This window comes from Diceros bicornis, chromosome 5 (genome assembly GCF_020826845.1).
Source record: "Diceros bicornis minor isolate mBicDic1 chromosome 5, mDicBic1.mat.cur, whole genome shotgun sequence".
Lineage (NCBI taxonomy): Eukaryota > Metazoa > Chordata > Mammalia > Perissodactyla > Rhinocerotidae > Diceros > Diceros bicornis.
The window spans coordinates 66282847-66306206 of record NC_080744.1 but is presented as its reverse complement, the minus strand read 5'-3'; the positions used below and the strand labels follow the sequence as shown (position 1 = coordinate 66306206).

The 23360-nt window shown below is 39.7% G+C and overlaps 1 protein-coding gene across 4 annotated transcripts in view; it reads right to left on the bottom strand.

Moving 5' to 3' along the window:
• The window catches only part of NEO1 (neogenin 1), a 226811-nt gene extending 208042 nt beyond the window's left edge, over positions 1 to 18769 (bottom strand). For all 4 annotated transcript variants that reach the window (XM_058542026.1, XM_058542028.1, XM_058542027.1 and 1 more), the window contains exon 1: positions 18330 to 18769. In XM_058542026.1, coding sequence (XP_058398009.1) covers positions 18330 to 18459 — 130 coding nt within the window. In that variant the 5' untranslated portion in view covers positions 18460 to 18769. The remainder of the gene's footprint in view (positions 1 to 18329) is intronic.
• Between the last annotated feature and the right edge of the window lie 4591 nt (positions 18770 to 23360).

Genomic DNA, 23360 nt, shown 5'->3' with positions numbered 1-23360 from the left:
CTCCCCAAATCTCCCGAAAACTACTTCTTGCTTACCAAGCACAGCAGGAAGCCTCACTTCCTTATTAAGAACATTCACCTATTCTTATTCCCCTTCCCTCCACTTAAAGAGTGGCCTTATCTCTCCTCTCTGATCTAATACAAATCTTTCTACTTGTGCTCTGAACCAACCCCATATTCTCCCAACCTTCCCAGGAAACTTACACTACTGATTATTTTGTTTTCCTTGTATATTCAAACTACCCCTCTCTTCCACTGCCTTTTAAATTTGCTCATGAGTCTCACCCATTGAACACACACACACCATTCTTATTAGACTTCAACCACTATATTCAGTCATCCCCATTCAAAGCTCAATTTCTGGAACTTTTCAGCCTTCATTTCCTCCCATCCCACTTATCCCTCAACCTGCTTCCAAATTCCACTTAAAGCTCTTAGTAAGGTCACCAATAACTCACAGGTGGCTAAATGCAAAAGACATTCTTCACTTCTCACTATATTTAAACTGCCAGCAAAATGTGATACTCCCTTCTTGACTTCTACGATACAACCCTCTCCTGGTTTTCCTCCTACTTCTCCAGTCACTTCTCTGTGCTGTTAACAGTCCATCCTTTTCAACTCAACCACACTCTAAACAGATGACTCACAAATCTACAGCCCACATCGTCCACTACACTCCGGCTTATGACCAACTGCCTCCTGCATGATTCAAAGGCAAATCAGGGCCGACCCCGTGGCTTAGCGGTTAAGTGCGTGCGCTCCGCTGCTGGCGGCCCAGGTTTGGATCCCAGGCGCGCACCGACGCACCGCTTCTCCGGCCATGCTGAGGCCGCGTCCCACATACAGCAACTAGAAGGACGTGCAGCTGACATACAACTATCTACTGGGGCTTTGGGGGAAAAATAAATAAATAAAATTATAAAAAATAAAATAAAATAAGTGTGGCTTGTTGTATAATCAAGTCCACTCTGGTAATCCAAAGGTTAGAAAGTATTATTTTAAAAAAAAAAAAAAAAGGCAAATCAAATTCATTATGTCCAAAATTAAACTCGCACTCTTCTTGTGCCCAAAAACTTATTTCTTTCCCCAAAAAAGATACCACCATCCATCCTGCTATACAAATACTAAAGAACCTTAGGAATCATCTTGGACATGTCCCTCACTGCACTATCTCATCCATCACCAAATTCTCTTTTATCACCTAAATATCTTCCCACTCCATAAACTTTTTGCCACCTCCATCATCTTAATCCAAGTATCATTGTAGACTGCCTAGACCACTGCAACAGACAACATGGTCACCACCTCCACACACGTATACATATTCTTTTTTTCTTGCATGTATTATAGTGATCAGGTTATTTAATTACCTTTTACTGGAGTTTCAAATTCTTTAAAGTTAGGCAAAGCACAAATCACTTGTTTATATATATTCCTTCCCTTATCTCATTCTCACTACAGTATGAATTTTACAAGGACAGGGTTTAAGTTTTAATCATCCTCATGGCCCTAACATAGAGCTTGGCATGCAGCATGTACTCAATAAAGATTTACTGAATCAGTTAGTATGAAATTCACTGTTTTAGAGAAAGAATCAAAAAAAGTTTATATCCATTAAGACTTTCAATTTAGCTTTTCATTTATGTTCCTGCTTCCAAAAGTTGAAGCAGTTAATAAAGCAAAACTAAAAGTTTTTAAAATGTATTACAATTTTGAATCTTCCAGATATTACATTAATGGAATACAGTCCAAATTCTAATGACATTTCACAGTTGAAAAACTATTAAATATAATTATTTCCATGGAAAAACAACAAAAATAAAAGACTTTCAGAGAAATGGCAATTCTTTTCAATATTCTAAATGTTCATAGCTATAAAAAGACATTTCTTAAATACAAGTGAATAAATAGCAACTACCCCATCATATGTATTATATTTTTCCTTAGAGAGGAAGTTCATTCTAAAACACTATTCCTTTTAAATTCAGAAAGGGGTTTTTAGTTAACTTCTAGAAAATATTTTTAGTTAACTTCTAGAAAATATTTCTCAAGCTTTGTGTATAAGAAACCTCTCAGATGCTTCTTAAAATGCAGACTCCCAGGGCCCTAAACATAGATTTTCATCTCAGTAGATGTATAAATGACGCCCTGAAAAGCAGTGACTACACTTTAAGAATCTCTTAGGCATGCTGCCATTGGCTAAAGCAACTAGCCCCTATGATGATCTCAAACTAATCTTAAAAGATACTGTAAACCATTGATGTTTGGAGGGAAAAAAACTACACTTCTATTTTCTTCTACCTCGTCACTTTCATCAGGAAATTATCCTGTGTTACGGAGTACAACAAATGCTCATTAAATATTTCTTGAACTATTAGGTTGAACTGCATTCATATAAGTCATATTTACAGCTTGTAAAATTATACTTCACTTGTTTAATGTAATTAAAGGTATTAATAGTTCACAATCTCTCACAAAGCACACCACTCCTTCCAGATGTTCTAACACCTGAACAAGTGTGAACACCACTGTATTAAAAACTGAAAACCGGGCAGCAAGTGTATTTTGTCATATCAAGTTTATAACATTATGTAAATAAAAGAATGTATTTAACCTAAGATGAACAACATATGAAGAAAATTAACTTATATCATGATAAAGCATTAGTCAGGCAGACTCAATGCAGTAGCTTTCCCTGTACTATTCTTGTTGGATGTAAAAGGAAGACAGCCTATTCCCCTTACAGTGTATTTTATGTCTGTAACAGAAATAATCCTGTTCTTCCCGAAACCGCATAATGAAACTAGTCATTTTCTTTTCTAGTCCTAGACCTCCCTTTGGCCCCAGTTGCCTGCTTTTCCTAATTCCTCCTACTATACCCAATCTCTCAAACCACTTCTAAAGCATGATTCCCAGACTGGCAAACTCTAGATTTAAGACCAAAGCAAATTCCTAATTCTTCCTCTCTTAAGTAAAAAGTTTCATAATGAAAACATAACACTTCTACTTTTCTCTGTTTCATGCCCTACCCACCTTACTAAATTTTCACTTCATTATTAAAAAAAAAAAAAAAAAAAAAAAAGGCCATGCCATCCCACTTTCCACATATGTGTAACATATGAGTAAATTCAATCACATATATAACATAAACCCTTATTATCTGATATGATCACATGATCAGAGAATAAACTGAAATTTACTATATAAAATGAGTAACACAACCAAAATTATAAGTAAGATTTTAACTGGGATATTTTCTACATACATAAAAACTATTATCAACACCTTTATAAATATCATATTTACATTTAATATTATATTTATTTATATTCAACACTGTAACTAATGAGTTAAAAAAACAAAATTTTAAAGGAACACTGGTGCTTTCATTCTCCCAAAGAAAAGTTTCTCAGCCTCAGAGAAAGGTATCTCTGCCTCAAGAACAGGTACATATGATTAAGAGACTTGCCTATGTTTGTAATCCCAACACCCGGCAAACCCCTGAAAACACTGTCAGCATTCACAAAAATGTCTGTGGAATAAAAAATGTCCCATTCTATCAAAAGGTTCCTATCAGGCAAGAGTTAATTAGCCTATTAGAGTCCTTCAGTAATTGCATAATTATAACCTATCTGTACATAAAAGTAAAAAATGGGTCAGAAACCAAGCTAAACCAATTGAAAAAGAGAAAACACACAGTGTAGATTATCAGCTCAAGATGGCAAAACTGAGCTCATAAATTTAACCAACGCCCACCCAACACTCCACCCCAATATCCACTGCAATAACCAAAGGAATAAATTTTTTTAAAAAAACAAAAACACCTGAAGAAAAAATCTGTAGCCCACTGAAAATCACAGAAGAGTGCCAACCATATGTGGACCTAGAGAGCCTCCAAAAAAGGCTGGCAAGGCATCTGGCGGCAGCATTTGTGCTGCAGATGACGTGCTCAAGTTTAGAGACAAGGGGCAGAAAGAGGCTGCTACAGCTAGCTCCACAACCAACTGCCAGCACTCAATTGTGAATTTTTAAATTTCAGCATTGAAAAACAAATTCTTTAGCAGTAAACCTCCCTAGTTCATAGCTGTCTGACTATATCTCACCCCTACTCCCTGCAAACCACCAAACCAACGATCTAGCAATGTAAAATTATTGCAAATCTGACATTTTCACTTCTTTCATCTAGACCTGAAACATTAGAACAGGAACCCACACAAATTCAGAGTCCGTCTCAACCAGCAATACTGAACACAAATACACACCACCCCATCATAGCAACTGCCAACCAAGAGATCCTTAAAAAGACCCAGAAGCTAAAGAAATGATTGTTCTATCAACTGGAGCAAAATTTTTCCCCTGGAAAATTTACTGCGAGAAAACAAACTTGCAAATATCACTAGAATTCCCAACTGCAGAAATCTCAACGGTAGAAATCCTGGAAAAACTTAAGAGAACACCATGTACATGAAAAGAGAACAATCTAAAATCAGGAAAGATTGCTTTCAGCCATAAAAGAACTGAATAATTTTTCAAAGAAATACAACAGGGGCAATAAACTGCAGATTGCACATGACGAAAAACCAGACAAGCTTGAAAATTTCTCATAGAACACAAATAAGAGAAAAGATGAAAGGGAAGCACTGGGAGAGTTCAGCTTCCAGGAAAGACAGAGTACTGTAAGTGGTCTGGACCAACTCTTCCACTGAGAACAACTAAACAAACTAGACGAAATACAAAATATCTGTGTGAAGGCAATCAAGGTGTTGAGGAATTAAGGGACCAACACCCAGAAAATGAGACAAATCTGGTAATTTGGAGCTGCTTTTTGCCTAGAACTACCTGCAGAGTCTAAAGCCCACTAATGCTGAAGAGGCTGAGACAAAGAGCATAACTTTTGACCCACTCAAGCCCTGAGGGGACAAAAACTGGAGTGAGGGCCTGCCATGGAGGAAGGTAAACCCCTTAAGCTGTGCATTAGGACCTCAAAACCTACATCCAAGAAGTAAAGGTAAATCTAAAATGGTTCAATTCATGGCATCTGAAGCTCAATTTTAAATGATCTCAACCTCTGAATGGATTCAAGTGATCTGAGATTGTTAGTGCCTCTAGCATAACCATAGGGGAAGCAAAGGTAAATCTCTTCCAGGAGAAGACAGTATCATCCAGATTATCTCTATAATTTTTCATATACAATGACTGGCACTCAATCACAAATAAACATGCACATAAAAAGACAAGACGACCCAAAAATCAGGAGAAATAACAGACACAAAAACAAACCCTCATGGGAACACATATGATGGAATGGATAAAAGGAATAAAGATACAAGATGGAGAATTTCAGCAGAGACCCAGAAACTATAAAAGAAAACAGAATGGAAATTCTAGAACTGAAAAATACAATAAATAAAATTAAGAAATCAATAAATGGAGTGCTGCCTCTGGTTAAAATGTAGAAAGTCACAAGAGACTGTCGTTCTTACCCTAACAACCAAAACAGGGCATATAAGGTACAAAAATCATAGTTTTTCTGAACCCATTGGAGTGATGAGGATTCAAAGAAGCCTGAGTGAACTAAACTCCAATGGGGAAGAAGAAATATTTGAAAAGATAATGGCCAAGAACTTTCCAAATTGATGAAAGTGATCCTCCCACAGATACAAGAAGCTCAACAAGCAAGATAAATACAAAGAAAATCACAACTAAGCACATCACAGTCAGACTTCTGAAAACTATAGGACAAAGAGCAAATCTTAAAAGTGGCCAAAGGGGTAAGGAGGGAGGGAAGCACATTCCTCACAAAAGAGGAAAAATAAGACTTATGGCTGACTTCTCATCAGAAATGATGGAGTTCATTGGACAAGGGAATGACATACCTAAAAGGGCTGAAAGAAAAAAACTGTCTACCTAAAATTCTACACCCAACCCCCACCCCAAAATCAAAATTGAAGGTGAAATCAAGATATTTTCAGACAGACTAAAGCTGATCTCCAATAGATCTAACTAAATACTAAAGGATATTCTCCAGGCAGAAGGAAATAATCCCCGATAGAAGCTCAGAGATACAGAAATGAAGAGCAACTGAGAGAGTAAATATATGGATAAATCTAAATGAATAATGATTGACAAAATAATAATGTCTTATGGATCTCAAATATAAAGAGAACTAAAATACATAATAATAATAACAAAAATTAGAAGGGAAGGATAAATGAATTAAGCTGTTCTAAAGGCCTTGCATTGTCCAATAAATGGTAAAAGTAGTAAGTCAAAGATGCATTTAGGAACCATTAAGTGAACAGTAAAAGAATATATAACTGGTAAGTTAAAAGAGAGGGGAAAACTGTACAACTGAAAATAATCAAAAGGCAAAAAGAGAAAGGAGAACATAGAACCAGCAGAGCAAACAGAAGTAAATAATAAAAGGGAAGACTTTGTTTTGTTTTGTTTTGTGAGGAAGATCAGCCCTGAGCTAACATCCATGCTAATCCTCCTCTTTTTGCGGAGGAAGACCGGCTCTGAGCTAACATCTATTGCCAATCCTCCTCCTTTTTTTCCCCAAAGCCCCACTAGATAGTTGTATGTCATAGTTGCACATCCTTCTAGTTACTGTATGTAGGACGCCGCTTCAGCATGGCTGGAGAAGCAGTGCGTCAGTGTGCACCCGGGATCCAAACCCCGGCGCCAGTAGCGGAGCGCGCGCACTTAACCGCTAAGCCACGGGGCCGGCCCCAATAAAATGGAAGATTTAAAGACAAATGTATCAGCCATTACGTTAAATGTAAATAGACTAAACGCTCTAGTAAAAAGACAAAAATTGTCAGACTAAATAAAAAAGAAAACCTAACAATATGCTACATACACAACATAAATATAAGACTACAAAAAGGCTGAAAATAAAAGGATGGAAACACTTAAGCACTAACCAAAAGACAGCTGATACAGCTATATTAATATCAGAAAAAGTAGACTTTAAGGGGAATAGCACTATTGGAGATAATGATAAAAGAGTCAATTCACCAGAAAGATAACAATTCTAAATCCATATGCAACTAATAACTAATAATATAGTCTCAAAATATATAAAGCAAAATCTGGCACAAAAATAGGAGAAATAAAGTATCATGGAGGAAAGAGACAAGAAAGCAAATATACTTATCTCTAGAATTCCAGAAAAGGATAACAAACAGAGTATACATAATAAAATAATAAAAGAAGAAAATTTTCCTACCCTAAAACAGATTTGTGCATTCAGAACAAAAAGACTCACTAAATAGAGAAGTCACATCATACACACATTTTAAGTTAAAAGAATTCAGCTATATAGGAGAGAGAATATGAAATAATTTAAATAGAACAAACCATTCTATCTGGCATTCGGTATGAGCATGCGATATGTGATATGAATTTGTTGTTCTCCCAGTTGAGCTCAGTTCCAGCGTGCCTCTCTCAGTAAGAGCATCTCATCACCTTATAATTCTAGAGTTTTAAAAAAATGTTTCTGAACAATACAAATGCAATCTTCCTCTTCATGCGGTTGTCAACAAAAGAAATAATTTGTTCCAACACTAAGAGGAAAAACTATCTATGTCCAACTTATCAAGACATGAAATATCAGCCTCCAATTTAGGGCTTTCCTAAGGTATGTTAGAGAGGAGTATGATAATATGCAGTTTTCACGTTACTTGCTGAATTTAAATCTAATGTCTAACTAAAATGCAACTCCACTACGTCAGATTAAAAAAAAAAAAAAAATCAATGAACAAACTCCCACCTAGTCATATCCTGGTGAAATGTCTAAATCTCAAAGTGCACTGACAGAAAAAAATTCTAAAAACATATAGATTAAAAAAAAAAGGATGAGGGTACCTAGTCGACGTTACGTACAACATTAAATGCAGGGGGGAGAACTGTCCAGTGAGTTCTGAAAGAAAAAGACTGACACAGGAAGTTTATATCAAGGTCAAACTATTAGGCATATGCAGAGGCAAATTTTAAAACTTAATTGTGAACAAAGTGAAACTAACTACCAAGTTAGTACCACAATGTTATCTGATATTCTTACCCACAAATTTTAATGACTGACACATAAGGCTGATTTTGGAACTGCAAAATCTCTACTTAACTACAGCTACTCTGAAGGACGCTCACTCTTCCACAAAGCTCCCACAAGGTTTTTTTTTAAAAAAACCCCAAGGATTTCTTCATAAAGTAGCAAAAATTAACTCCTCAGAACTTCCCAATACACATTATCCTGAAGCTTATTTCTGTGGCTTTGAATAAACTCCAGAGGAATCAATGTTTCATAAAAGATGCCCACAACATCTAACAGGAAATAAATGAAGTCTTAAAAAGCAAATATGAAATGATAAGGTTAATTTTCAGGCATTAAAAATTGGAACAAGCACTATCTCCAGCTTCTTTTCTAGCATCCCAATCTTTAAAAGATTATCTGGCCTATGATTTCATCATCTGATAATCACCACTCCATTTGTAACAAACGATAAAGTTCAGAATTAAAAAAATGAACCTTTCAAGAAATGGTTTACTGATCAAGGACACTTCTGTTGCTTTTGCCTTTACCCTGCCTGAACTCATATGCTTTTCACTTCGCCCTCCTTGCCAAAAAAACCTTCCCATCTAAAAAGCCTACTCACGTCTTCAAAACCAGCTCAAGTCCTACCTCCTCTAAGAAAAGTAACCAAATATGCCAAACTAAACGAATCCTTATCCTTCTGAACATAAGTTCACTCATTTAACAATCTAATTATACACAGCTCTCAGACAAAAATATAAACTGACTTATATAAGCATTATCTAATTTTCATATATTTAGCTAGTCTCTCCATCCAGTTTATAATAATAATAAAAACAACAATAATAACAGTTTACATTTAATGAGTGACTAAGATAAACCAGGCTCTGTTCTAAGCATGGACATATTAACTCATTCATTGTTCATCTCAGTCCGGTAAGGTGGTAAGTTATTATATACGTTATTTAAAGTAAAGAATGGTTCAGAATTGTCTTTGCAAGCCTCCCCTCTCCCTGCCTAGCACTCTAACACAGGGCTGTGCCATGCATGTAAGGGTAAGGAAAAAGAACCAACATTACTTTAGCAGTATCCCATGTATTCATACAGATGTTTCTGAATAAGATATCCACAGGCAAAATGAACTTTACCATTTTACATAGCTCCGATTCTAGGTACTTATCTATTTTCTTCTGTAGACAGAGTAATATTTACTACCTTTGGACACCCAACTACGGGTGTATGTTCAAGTCTTTGCCCTAGGTTTTCTTTTTCCTTCCTCAGGGATATGATAGTCTCACGGCTTGAACTATCCACCTCTATCAGGTAATTCCTGAACCTACATTTCTAGTCAGAGGTCTAGACAGACCTCTCATCTGAGCCCTAATTCTGTAACACCTTTATAGAGATGTTCTGCTGGCATCTCAGGCTCAAGGTGTCCAAAATGGAAATCATATCAAACTTGTCTCTCCTGCTGCATTTCTTAATCCATGTTCCACTTTAAAGCACCTTGGTACCTTGAGTTAAACTGGCATTCAACTATTTAACCGAACTTATTCAGTCTAAACCAAAATTCTTTTTTTTTTTTTGGCTCCTCCTGTCTTAAAAGAGGTAATGGCATCTGTTTCAATTCCTGTTTTCACTCAAATCAATGAATAAAATATTTAACTCTTTTTCCTTCCAGTGAACAAGAGCAGCGGTTGGCACAAGTCAGATAAGCAGACTGACTTGATTACTCGTTCACTTCTCATTAAGTTAAAAACTTCAAGCAGCCATAGGAGTTTTGATCATTATAAAGTTTTAAAATTGTTCCTATTCTTTCTTTCTTTCTTTATTTTTTTTGTGAGGAAGATCAGCCCTGAGCTAACATCCGTGCTAATCCTCCTCTTTTTTGCTGAGGAAGACCGGCTCTGAGCTAACATCTATTGGCCAATCCTCCTCCTTTTTTTCCCCAAAGCCCCAGTAGATAGTTGTGTCTCATAGTTGCACGTCCTAGTTGCTGTATGTGGGATGCGGCATCAGCATGGCCGGAGAAGCGGTGCGTCGGTGCGCGCCCGGGATCCAAACCCGGGCCGCCAGCAGCGGAGCGTGCACACTTAACCGCTAAGCTACAGGGCCGGCCCCAAAATTGTTCCTATTCTTAATTATGTATTGTTTAATTTATATTTATAAATGAACCACTGATTCAAGAAAAGATATAGGAATATGAACAAAAGACACAAACAGACAATTCTCAGAAACAATATAAACCATAAGAAGTGTACACAGAATGCTTTGGATATGTGACACCATGTAAATTTAAAACAACTAATAACCCTACTTCAAAAGCTTTCAAGAATTAACCAAAAAGATCCTATTTTAGTTGTTACGTTAAAAGTTATGCTATGAAAAAAAACTTATAAATAAAACTTATAATTTGTTATTCTATCCCCAAATTTATAAATTATAATGCTATCATCTTAACTAGACCTTATAGATAAAGATATACCTTGGTGGTTTTGTGTTTTTTTTTTTTACTCACTCTGAAGCTGAAAAACAAATATTCTGTATTCAGTTTCTACGTAGTAGCACTTTAAAAATTCACTCCGGGGTCTGGCCCAGTGTAGTAGTTAAGTTTGCACACTCTGCTTCAGCGACCCAGGGGGTTTACAGATTCGGATCCCGGTGCAAACCTACGCACCACTCATCAAGCTATGCTGTGGCAGCATCCCACATACAAAATAGAGGAAGATGAGCAGAGATGTTAGCTCAGGGCTAATCTTCCTCAGCAACAAGAGGACTGGCAGTGGATGTTAGCTCAGAGCCAGTCTTCCTTACAAAAAAAAAAAAAAAAGTCACTCTGCTCAAGACTCCCCAGGTAAGTTTTACTGGCTATTACTGACCAACAATAAATCCTGAAAACCAATACAATCAATCTCCAGATTTCCCGAAGACATGGAAGTAGCTGCACCCCCAAATGGCTCCATTATTAGCATCCACACATACTCAAACATTCCAGGAATCAGTTCACTTAGAGGAAAGGAAATATCACTTCCTCTGAGAATTCTAGTCTACTGACTTGGTAAAACTAAGTTAGGACTACTCTAAAGATATAAAACCAAAATTATGAGAGAAAACAGCACTATTACTTGATCAACAGTAACACAATGATTCCAGAATTTCTTTTCCCCACCTACAGCAGTAATGACATTTTCTCCCTCCAAATCAAGCTATCTATTATCTACAGGTATGTCTTATCTCCGCTATTAGACCAAGGCTTCCTAAGATAGAAAACACGTCCAATTCATCTCAGTATCTCCACAATGCAAAGCTTTGTACATAATTAGTCCTCAAAGATAACACGTTTGCAACTATCCAAAATTACCTAAATTTTCAGTTATGGCTATAAAAGAACTGTTGGACTTACATAACTGCTAGCTCGCTCACTCTCCCGCGCGCGCTCTCTCTCTCTCCTTTCTTTACATAAGGGAGTCAAAAGGGGAATCAAAACTTGCTGATTTCAGCCAGATCTGTAACTTGGTCAACTTACTTGACATCCCTTACAAGCCTAAGAGTAAGTATCTACTATTTCAAGTAATATTGCGACTTAAAATATCTGACAATTGCTTAACACTGAAACTTTACTTCTTGAAATCAGCCCTAAAGCTATTTTTACACGTATAAAATCATACACCACTATTTACAAGCAACTCGAAAGCTTTCCCCAATCACATCCTAGTCTACACCTGAAAAAAAGATGTACAATAACTTGAGCTTTAAAGAATGACAAAAGGTAATTCTTACATCTAACAACGGAAATGATCAGTGTTCAAATACAAGAACTGAATAAAGGTCATTTAGTTGTGATAAACTCACCACTCAATTTTATAGATTTCAGAATTATAGAAACTTGGAGGTAGAAGGGACCTTTGAGATTACCTATTAATTAGGTACTTAATTAACCCCTGCAATTAAGAGATGAAACAGAGAAGCTATGGGACCTGCATTTTAAAACAATGGCCTTAAGTACTCAAAGTTCACAATTAAAGGTTAAAATATCTTGAAAAAGTTGTAAAAGTACTAGTCAATGGTATTACTCTTAATGATGGCATTACTCTTCTACAATAAATGGAACTCTGACTCCCATATACATGCAAAAAATTATCCTTTCACCAATAATCCCATATGTGGGAATCCAAAATATTGAAGGAAAAGACCATATGCAGGAAGATGTTCATGACAGCATTCTTTATTACAGCAAAATACTGAAAACAACTTCAACATCCATAACAGCAGAATAAATAATTAGCAGCAGTGTGCAGTATGATAAAAAGTACAGGCTTTGGAGCTGAAAGGACCTGGATTCGAATGCCAACTTTTCCACATGAGAGCTATGAGACCTTTGGCAAGTCACTTAATTTCTGGGACTCAGTTACCTCATCTGTAGAATGGGGGAATATTACCATCTTCCTCACAGGATTGTATAAAGGATTAACTGCATAAAAAAGAGCTTGCCACAGTACCTGGAGCTCAGTGAGTGTTCAATAAATACTACTTTTATTGGCCACTATTAATATTATATTCATTCACTGGAATATTATACAGACATTTTAAATAATGGTTATAAGAAAATCTATGTGTACTGGTGTGGCAAGATCTCTAACGCACTGTCAAGTGAAAAAAGCAAGTTGAGAAACAATAGGTAGCATGATCCTGCTTATGTGTAAAAAATAAAACTATATACACATATGTAAATGCAGGGGGAAAGTATTCAAAGTGATTAAGGGTAAAAAAAAAAAGGAGTTTGGTAGAAGTGATAAAACTTTTTACTTTATGTACTTCTATATTGTTTTACTTCAAAACATGTATTTAAGTATTTTTAAAAATAAAATGATGATTTAAAGATAATGTGGCAACAAAGAGAAACAGCATGTTAAGGGAAAACATCTACATATAAAGTTGTATATACACCATGATTACAACGTAAGAATGAAGTGCCATAGAGACAGTAAATAGAAAGAAATATACCACAGATACATGAGTGAATCGAAATGACTTTTTTTGTCTCTATTTCCAAAATTTTTTAATCAAAAAATTCCTTTCATTCTAAACGAATCCAAAATTTGGGTTCTATTTTAATATCATCTTTCACTGGCTTGTGTTCCATGACAAAGCCAATTTTTTTTTAAACCATAAACACAAGACTTTTCCTCACCTCATTTAGCTCTCTGGTCAATAAGATCTTACTTATAGTCATTTCCTATGACTGTTCTTCTACGGTTGATACAATTTTACCCAGAAGCCAAAACACCTACCAACGACATGGTAAATACCTCCCAAACACATAGAAGTCACTAATAAAATAAAGCATTTGGGGAAAAAAGACTATTTAATAGATAAACAGAGCCTCCATATAATAAGATTAATGTTACCCAATTTTTTTATTAGCATAGAGAAAACTCATAAAAAAGAAATCAACAATGACCAATTAAGCCCACAGAAAAAAAATCCACATTCAAAAAATTTAATAGAATTACAGTATATTTTTAAAGTTTATAAAGAAACATTAAAACCATTCTACACACAGTACTTTACAGTTATAAGCAATTTTACATTTCATTCTTCTGACAATCCAGTTAGATAAGCAAGGTATTACTCTTGCCTGCCTATAGTCCCCAACAGATTATATGGGAAGGTGAACCATGAGTCACATTCCAAATCTTCTGCCTCCATATCATAAGTCTTTTTGCACTATCCCACATCACGTATTAATTTTCATACGGTTACTAAGAACAGTCACATTTCTTATCTCCTTTGAGCATTTATCCTGGAAATCGATGAACTCTTTTACTCCTCATCCTGTTAGGAAGGCAGAGCAGGCATCAGTCCCTGTTTATAAAATACTTGTGATTTTTCCAAAGACGACAAAACTAATAAATGCTAAAATTGCAGCATATCCAGAGAAGGATGACCAAACTCACAAAGGGTTAGAAAACTAAATAATGTGAGGAGTGGCTGATTAACTTAGAAAGAAGGAGGAGGAGAAAGTGACACACTCACACACACCCATTTTGTCATCAGACACCTGGAGGGCCATCATATAAAGGAATCAGACTTGCGGTGTATGGCCCTGGGGGTAAAAACAAATGCAAGCCAACATTCACACAACAAACATTTACTGGGTATCTACTCTGCCAGATGTGTGCTACACTAGATATAAAAGTGTGCTACACTAGATATAAAAAGATGAATGCCAGAAGTCCCAATCTTCAAGAGGTTCAGAGTAGTCGAGGCAACAAGAAAATAAGTAACACAAGAGGAAAAGTACTCAGAAAGCTATGAAGACACAGAGAAGGAGGACTCTAACTCTCTTTGGGGGAGGGGCCAGAAGAGAAAAATTCACGGAAAAGATCAGTAGGAGTTTCAGAAGTGGACAAGGTGGGAAGTGGCGTTAACAGGAAGAAAGAACAGCACCTGCAAAGGCATGAAAAAACATGAAGCTCTGCAGTAAACACAGAGCGGTGGAACACCAGGTATGTATTAGAGGTGCCAAGAGACAAGGCTTTAAATTGGGGGTGGGAGATGCCAGTGGTAAAGAACACAAAGGGCCCTCAAAATCTCCATGCCAAGGAGTTTAGACTCTAACACTCAAACTATGGGATTCTAATAAGAAATTGTAAGTAGGAGAGGGGCACGCTCAGAAAATACATAAGAAAGCTCATTCCAGCAGGAGGACAGACTTCTAGAGGGTAACAGTGAAGATTAAGAGACTAATTACAGAGTCGCTATTGTTAGTCTAGGTGGGGATGATGATGAAAAAATACAGACTGAGATTCAGAAATATCTAGGAGGTAAAAAACAAACAGAACTATAGGCTATAGGAATAGGGGAAGGAGAGGGTCCAGGATGACTTTTAGATCTCAACTTGGGTGAACAGCGACACCCAAGGCAGGTAAACACAGGAAGACAAGCCTACGCAATCTTTCAAACAATGTGAGAGCCCTGGGCCAGGAATTGTTTGTTATTGTCTAGAGAAAGAGGCTGAGGGAAGCCAGAAGGAAGAGGAGCAAAGATGAGTTTACCTTCGGTCTTGTGTTAGTTAATGCAAGCTGCCTATTCAGTGGAAGCTACTGAGTGGCACATGAAGAAGAGTGGAATAGGAGAGTCATTAGCTTACAGGTAGCAACTGAACACAAGCAGAGTATATAGAAGGAGATCAACCTGAGATACCAATATTATAAGGGGGTGAAAGAAAAACTTGAAAAACAAATGAAGAATTGATCAGAGATGTAAGAGATGAATCAGGAGATAAAGTGATGCCAAAAAAGGGAACAGAAGAGAAAAAAATTCAAGAAGGGTAGGGAGGGTGAAAATTAAAGCTAAATATACTGCATAAAGCAAAGTTCACTAACAGAAGTTACTCAAAACAGGAATAGACTACCTTCTGAGGTAACAAATCACATCAAGTGAATGACTCAAGCAGAGAGTCATCTATGCAGGATGTTGACCAGAGGATTCTTACCTTAAATGAGAAGACGAGCTACATGACCTCTACAGCACACCTCTGAAGTCTAGGTCAAGGCTAGCCTCAACACTATTATGACATTTCATCAAATACTCATTTGTAATCTGACCAATGAATAGCATATTTGATTATTCTATTAAAAGTTAAAAAAAAATCTCTCCATATTTCATGTAACTCAAAAGCAACCAATACTGGATTAAAACTTTTCACTAATTCTGCTCTTGGAGTACAAAAAGTTGCTGAAGAAGGTGTGGAAATAGCTGATCTGGTCTACTTCCAATTCAAACTGGTTCCAAATGAGCTCTCAACGTTGTCTTCCTGACTTTCTCCATTCCTGCACCCCAATTCCACCCCATCACCATTCCTTAACCTCTTCCGCTGATGAGAGAAGACTTGCATTGCATAGGCTGCTCTGTCATGTCATCTTTCCCTACGTCCCCTCATATCTTTTCAGTAATCTGCTCTTCCTTCCTTCCTAAAACCAGACTGTGTGCCTAATCATTTCCAGCCTTCCACCACTGTTGACCATTTGCCATCACCAGTCCTTCCCTTTCCTTTTTCCTCCACCTCCTCTTGTCTATACGTCTACCCTAAGTTGGAAAAACACTCCATTTCTCCTGTTGCCCCACACCCTATTTTTCTCCTTTTACTACCAAATATCTCCATTCCCCTACCACCTACTCACCGAAATCCCCTACAGAAAGGTTTCTGAGTCTACCCCTCTACAAAAATAAAAAGTTAACACCCCTGACAAATGACGTCTGATTTACTGACAGCTTATCCAGCTGCGGCTTACTCACTTCTCAATTCCCTTGATCTTTCTACAGTTTAGGACAGAACTGACCAACCCCTCCTTATGGCAGTTACTCCTTTCGCTTTTGTAATGAGGCAAGAGGCTTTCTGGAAAGCACTCTGGACCAAGAATAAGAAGACCCGTGTTCTAGATCCAACTCTACCACTAATTAGTTGTGCACCTTCTCACCTCCACTCCCACTCACCCCCTCAGATCTTACTTCTGAGACACCCAGACTAGGTTAGGTCCCTGCTATACTGTCTCAAAACCTATTCTCCTTTGTAGTCCTTATCACAACTACTTAATTACATAATTGGTAGTTGAATGGCTATCTTTCCTACCAACACACCAGACTGTAAGCTCCACAAAGGGAGAGCGTACATTTCAGCAAGGCTTGCACCTCATCAGCGCAAAATAAAAGCCTGCCAAATGAAATGAACGTTGAAATAGATGTTACGACCACTTCCTAAGGCTCTATTATTTTTATTAACCTACGTAATAAAATACTAGCACTTACTTACAAAATTACTGACGAAATTTTAAGCAGAAACTCCACCAATTACCTAAAACAAACATAATATGATGAACTACACATAAAATTTTACATAGAAAATTAAGTAAGAGTGAGAGAGAACTTGTCCGCCAAGATAGTTACATTTTTCTTGCCCATCCACAAGAATAGGAAGGGCTGGATTCCAGGACCAAAATGTGTATTCTAAACCATGTTTATATAGCTGTTTAGATAACACCCATTGGTACTGCAGGTTTAAAGCTCTTAGTGGCAAAAGCCGTGAGATAGCTACACTGGGCAAGAAAACCCAAAGAAAGTTTATCGGCCAAGTTACATTACAGTGTGATTTTAAATATTATTTCACATAAATCAGGGGAAAACAAGCAATGGTTTAGTGATTAGAAGTTGCCACTGTGCCTGATCAGATGACTTTCAAACTCAAAAATTTCAGATCTCATGCAAGTAGGTGAAAGTTTTGTCAAGTTTTATGATACACCACACCTTGGTCAAACAATTTAAACAGAGTACATGCTAAGTTGCCCTTCAACTGCTGAGTGTGTCCGGCTCCTCAAATACACCGTAAGGTCTTTCCGAGCAGATTTGGCGTTTTGTTAATCGGCCCCCTTAAATAAACAGGAATGCAGGTGATTTCAATAACCTATGATATTAAAAAACCTGAAAATGGCTTTTGAGGCTAAACATATTTACATATTGCCACGTGAAAACAACGTACAAGTACTTAAAATCCGATGCTTGGACAATTCCCTAGGTTAAGAGCGGTTAACAGGCTGTAAATATAGTTGTAATCCCCAGGAAAGAAGAGGCATTTCATAACGGAAACACTAAGATACAATCACTTGGAGCCGTTCTCCAAAGCGCCCTCATCGTTAAGTCAACACCACTGGTAGTGAGGGAGCAACTGTGCCCCTCAAACACCCTCTCTCTTCCGCAGCCTCTGGGCTACAATCCTCGCACAAGGAGTCCCTCGAGATCAGCCAGCGCTTCCCTGGGACTTCAGCTGGGAAATCCCTGGCCAGGGAATGCGGAGTTCAAGCCCCCCTCCCCCTTCCTTTCCTGAAAATTAATGAATTGGCCGTACGATTGTTTATTTAATGAGGTGTGTAGTGGCCTCTACTGGTGCTTGTGTGAGCACAAGAATGTCCCACTCTTACAAGTGGGATGAGCCTGGGGGAGGGGAGGGAGGCGAGAGGTGAACCTGCCTCCGGGTACAAAGCGCAAAACTAGACCCGGGAGCCCCCGACGCGTCCCCGCGGCCGCCCCTCCCCTGACGGCGCCCCCGCCCGCCTACTTGACTCTCCGTGCGACGCGACCCCCTTTCTCTTCGGCAACCCGAGACGAGGCAGAGAAGTTCCTGCACGTTTCCTCCTGGATCCTAAACAAAAACACCGCAGCCGCGGCCGCCGGTGCCAGTGCCGCGCCCCCGCCCCCACCCCGCGCCTCCCGGCCCGCGCCCCGCGGCCGCAGCTTACCTAGGGACTGCGGCGGGGAGCCGCTCCTGGCGGCCGCGGCGCCCGGCTCCCGGCGCCCGAGCAGCAGCAGGCAGCAGAGCCAAAAGAAGGAGGTGCTGAGGAGTCGCCGGGCTCCCCGCTCCGCCGCCATCTCTTCCCCGCGAGCGGCGGCGGCGGCAGCGCCGCGGAGCCCTCGCCGCCTTGCCTCCCGCGCGCCTCAGCCGGTCCCTAGCTGCAGGCTCGGCTCCCGCGGCCGCCGCCGCCGCTGCTCCAGCCCGGCCTGGCCCGGCCCGCGCGGCCCCTCTCGCGGGAGGGGAGACTCGGGGGCGCCTCCCTCCTGCAGGGGGCGGAGAGGGGAGGAGAGCGGAGAGGGGGGAGTCAGTACATTCCGGGGCGTGGAGGGGGTCGGTCTCCAGGTTCCAGGCGCCGCCACCCGCCGCCGACTCCGACTCCACACACCAGCGCGAGGGGGGCGGAGACCGCAGGCGGCGGGGTTGGGGGGCGGGGGCCCGGAGCGCGCACACCCGCGCACGCGCAAGCGCGCGCCTTCCTCGCCCGCACGCCCTCGGCTCCGCGCGCGGCCCGCCCCCGCTCCAATCCCGGCTGCCGCCTCGCGGTCCGCGGCGGCGGGCCCGCTCCCCTCCCCCTTCCCCCGGAGCCGCGGACGGGCGCGGGGCGCGCGCGCCTGGCGCTGCTGTTGGCGTCAGGGAAACCCCGGAGAAACGGATCCTCCTCCTCCTCGCGTCTGCCGGCTGGCCGCAGCCCCTGGCTCCCTGTGCCGGTTCCTCCTGCTCCTCGCCCCGGGGAGAAATTCCCCCCCCCTCACCTCCCCAGACGCCTCGGTCTGCAGAGACCTGAGGGCGAGAGGCGCTCCGAGCCCGCGCTGGTCCGGGAGGCCGGAGCGAGCGCGCACCTCTCTTCTGCCTGGGCCCAGGGCCTCTATATAGGGCCTCAGAGGAAACCGAATGGCCTCCGGGAGGAAACCTGGGTGCGCAGAGGGTCGGCACCGGGATTTATGTGCTCGCCAAAAACAATAGCGATCCCGCCCGGCTCTTGCTGGGACCTGGCGCGGCTCCCGTGGGAGGGGGCCCGCCGCGCCGCCGCTGACCTCCCGCTTCCCGGCCGGGCCGCCCTCGCCGGGCGCTTCCCCCGGACAGTGCCGGGGCCTGCCAAGACCGCGGGGCCCTCTCCCCCACCCGCGCCTCTCGGCCCCGGTCCAGGGAAGCAGGGCACAGACAAAGGTGCCCGGTGTCCACTCCTCCAGCTAGTGCAGGGGCCCGGGCCGAGCCCCAGCACTCCCGGGGGTTAATCCTCTGGCTGTGACTGAAACCTTTTACCTCTGCCTTTGCAGGCCGCTTCTCATATTCGTACCTGGAAATCACGTCTTTCGTCGGTAAACCGGGAGCAAGAGGGATGTGATTTTAAACCACTTGGCAATCGTGTGGCAGCGCCCAGCCTCCCCTAAGTTGGAGGAAAGCAGTTTGTAGTTACACTGCTAATGAGAATACTGATAATTTTATAAGCACCCATGGAAAATAGTTTAAGAAAATATCTTTGTATGGTTGTGCACTTGGAGAGTCATGTTTGATTGTTAGTGAGTTGGATTTTTATTCACTGTTCTATAGTCAATAACCAAAATGTGTTGCTTCCCACGAGAAGATGGCTATTTCTCTGACTTCCACAGCGCTCTGTGCCGTCTCATAATTACTTTCTTGAGATGTTTTCTTTTATTCTAAAGTGTCAAAATAAGCAATAGAAGGCTTGCGTTAATATTGGGAGGGAAGAGCTCAGAATCCTCATAAAACCTCTTAAATCATCAGAACGGTAGCGTTAGAAACCCTCATCACAGTTCCTTGAAACAATTGACTCTTAAAAGAGCAAACAGACGCTTATTGTTTTCCACTAGGGAAACAATTTAAATATCTTTTTGTTTTGGTTAGAGTTGTTAACCAGCAAAAATATTTCCTAAATACCCCTGATTGACCTGTTAAATTAGAAATAGATTACCTCCCAATTACTTCACAAGTATTTGCTTAATTAATCTTTAATAATCACATCATTATTCAGTTTTCTGAGATAATTAATGAGAAAAGCTCTTTGGAACCTATAAATTTGCCTCCCAAGTGTTAATATTCAGATATCTTTTCCAAGTCTGGAAATTTTTCACTATATTAAAACTATAAAATGCATAATGTGACTTTTAAAATGAAGCTTACATTTATCTCCAAGTTTGAAAAATATGAGTTGTGGCAAATAAAAGTAATCAGATTGATTTTCATGTATGACTTCTGCGAACTCTCATTAATATATCAGCCCACTGTGTATATCAGGGTTAAATCAAAACTTTAAAGCACTGTCTGTAAAAAATAGGGTGACTAAATCATATATTTCTGACCTGTGATTAAATCACAATTTTAATCAAGCCCACTCCAATAAACCACTAATAGATGGAGCCCCAGATTAAAAGTTACAGATCTTACATCACTTCAAGAGGAAGATAGTAAAGTAACCCAGGCACATACTTGAATTCAGATCCTTCCCCTTGTTTCAATGTAACTGACCTTGTAGACATTCCCTTTAAAAAATATTTGGAGTCATTAATCTCTCCTTTCTCTAGTAAGGCATCTCTGAGAAAAGATTTTCTTAGGCATCTTATTTATCATTTTCATTCTTCCAACAAAATTTTCAACTAATACCTCAGTTTACGTTTATACTGCTAATAGATGTATTTTTATGTAGTCTAAACTATTAATCTATGAAGAGGTATTAAACATTCATGAAATTAACACTTTTTTTTTTGTCTAAGTAAGTTAGAACATGAGGCACATGTTCAAGCAATAGTGCACAAAGAAACTTTAAGAGCAAAGAAAACAGACTGGCCATTGTATGTTAGGATAAGTTATCAAAGTGCAGGCCAAAAATAACTAGACCAAATATTCTTGTGAAATTTATTCTCAGTGTACTTTGATATAAAAATTAAATGAAAAATTAATAAAGCCTATGAATATAAAACTTGGTAAGAATCTTATTCTCTATAGTAAAAGGATTATTTTTCCACTTTAGAGAGGCAATATAGTTCAGTGTTTAATTGCTGGCAGTAATTTGATTCTGCAGCTGATTCCCTGGCTGAATCCCAGTATCCAAGGTAGAGAAGAACAAAGCTAGCCACCTGACTAGTAGATCCCAGTATACAGCACTTCCTAGTCACGGGAAATTTTAACTAGGAGTTACCTATGTCATGAGAACATGATTTTCTTCTGCACAGATGTTGACATTTTTACATTTGCCCTTTACATTCCACTAGGTAAGGATTTTTATTTCTCCCCTTCTCTTCCAAGAGGCACTTGTTTTAGGGAGCCATCTCTGATTAAGCCTAATTAAGAAGGATATGTGCTTCTTAAGGGCAAAGCCTACACGATATTAATTTTGCTCTTTACATGTTGCTTGCTTAATCACATATCTTTAGTTCAACAACAATCTATTAATCCAAAAAATATTATTGAGGACCTGTTATTTGCCAGATATTGTGCTGGGTGCTGGGATAACAAAAGTATTGGTTCATTCATTTAATATTTATAAAGCACTTTCTATGTCTCAGGTCCCGCCCTGTGTTAGGGGAAGGCTATGGTGAGCCAGATAGACAAGGTTCCCAGTCTAGCAGGAAAGAGAAACAATTGTAACCAAGAACTGTGAAGAGCGTTAAGGTAAGGAAAGATAAGGAGTGTGGGAAAACAGAGTAAGAGCACCTAACCTGAGGAAATTAGTGGTGGGCGGGAGGGAATGGGGAGGGAGGAGGAGGAAGGAGGGGTGGGGAATTAGAGAAGCAGCACTGGTCTCTCAACTGAGAGGAGTGGAGGGAGAAGATGAGTAGCTAACCTGCAGTAGGAATTGACAGCGGATCTGCATTTTAGAAGGTTAACTAACTCTGGCTGCTTCATGGAGTGTAGGTTGAAAGGAGACAAGACCAAGAAAACCAGTTGAGGTTTTGTTAACAATAGTCCGGTGAGGAGATGCTGGTGGCCTGGAGTAAAGTAGAGGGGATTAAAAGAAGTGAACAGATAAGAGAGAGATTGAGGAGATAGATAGAAACAACAGGGGTGTGTGGGAGAGAGGAGACATGGGTGACTCTGATTTCAGCTTGGGCTACTGAACCAAGGTGGTGACAGTCACCCAGAGGAGAACAAGGAAGAGGAGCAGATGGGAGGGCAATGTGAGTTTAACTTTGGACAAGTTTAATTTAAAGTGCCTATTGGATATTTGAGTAGAAATATCAGTAAACTGTTTGTTATTTGGGTCTGGAGTTTAGCAGGGAGAACTGGGCTAGAGAGATGAGTCATCAGCTTATACCATATATGCCCGTATGTAAGATACCTCTGAATATAGGATGAGCCCCCATTTTCCCAATTAAAATCCATCCCTCAATAAAACTTTGTGGCCAACTTGAATATATAAACTTTTAGAGATATAGATGAAATAATCAAGGATCTACTTATAATGTTTAATGTATTAATTTAATTACACTTTAAATTACATATTACATAAAATATAATTTAAAAAATAATTTTATTGAAACTCTTTACAGTGTTTTTATCATCACCAAAGTCACATTTTTAGTCTCTGACAGTTTCCCAGGACACATCATCTTCGCTTCCCCCTAACTTTTTGACTCTATATATGACGTTGTCAATGGGAATTTTATTCCAGGACTCAGTATCTAATCGCACTACATCATTTATCCTGTAATCATATTCACATATTGTATCGCTTTTTATAGTGACTTTTAAAGGCTTATTTGTAAGAACATTCAACACTTGCAAATGTGAAGGTATTTCCCTAGAAGTAATTTCTAAATCCATGTTAAATTTCTTCATTTCCTTTCTTACCAATTCTGTCATATGACTTCTATGTGAACATTGAATGAGATCATTTCATGCTAATGTATAGTCTCCCAAAGAGCATTTTGTTCTTCAAAATAATTGATGTTGGGGCCGGCCCAGTGGCGCAGCGGTTAAGTGCGCGCGCTCCGCTGCAGCCACCCGGGGTTTGCTGGTT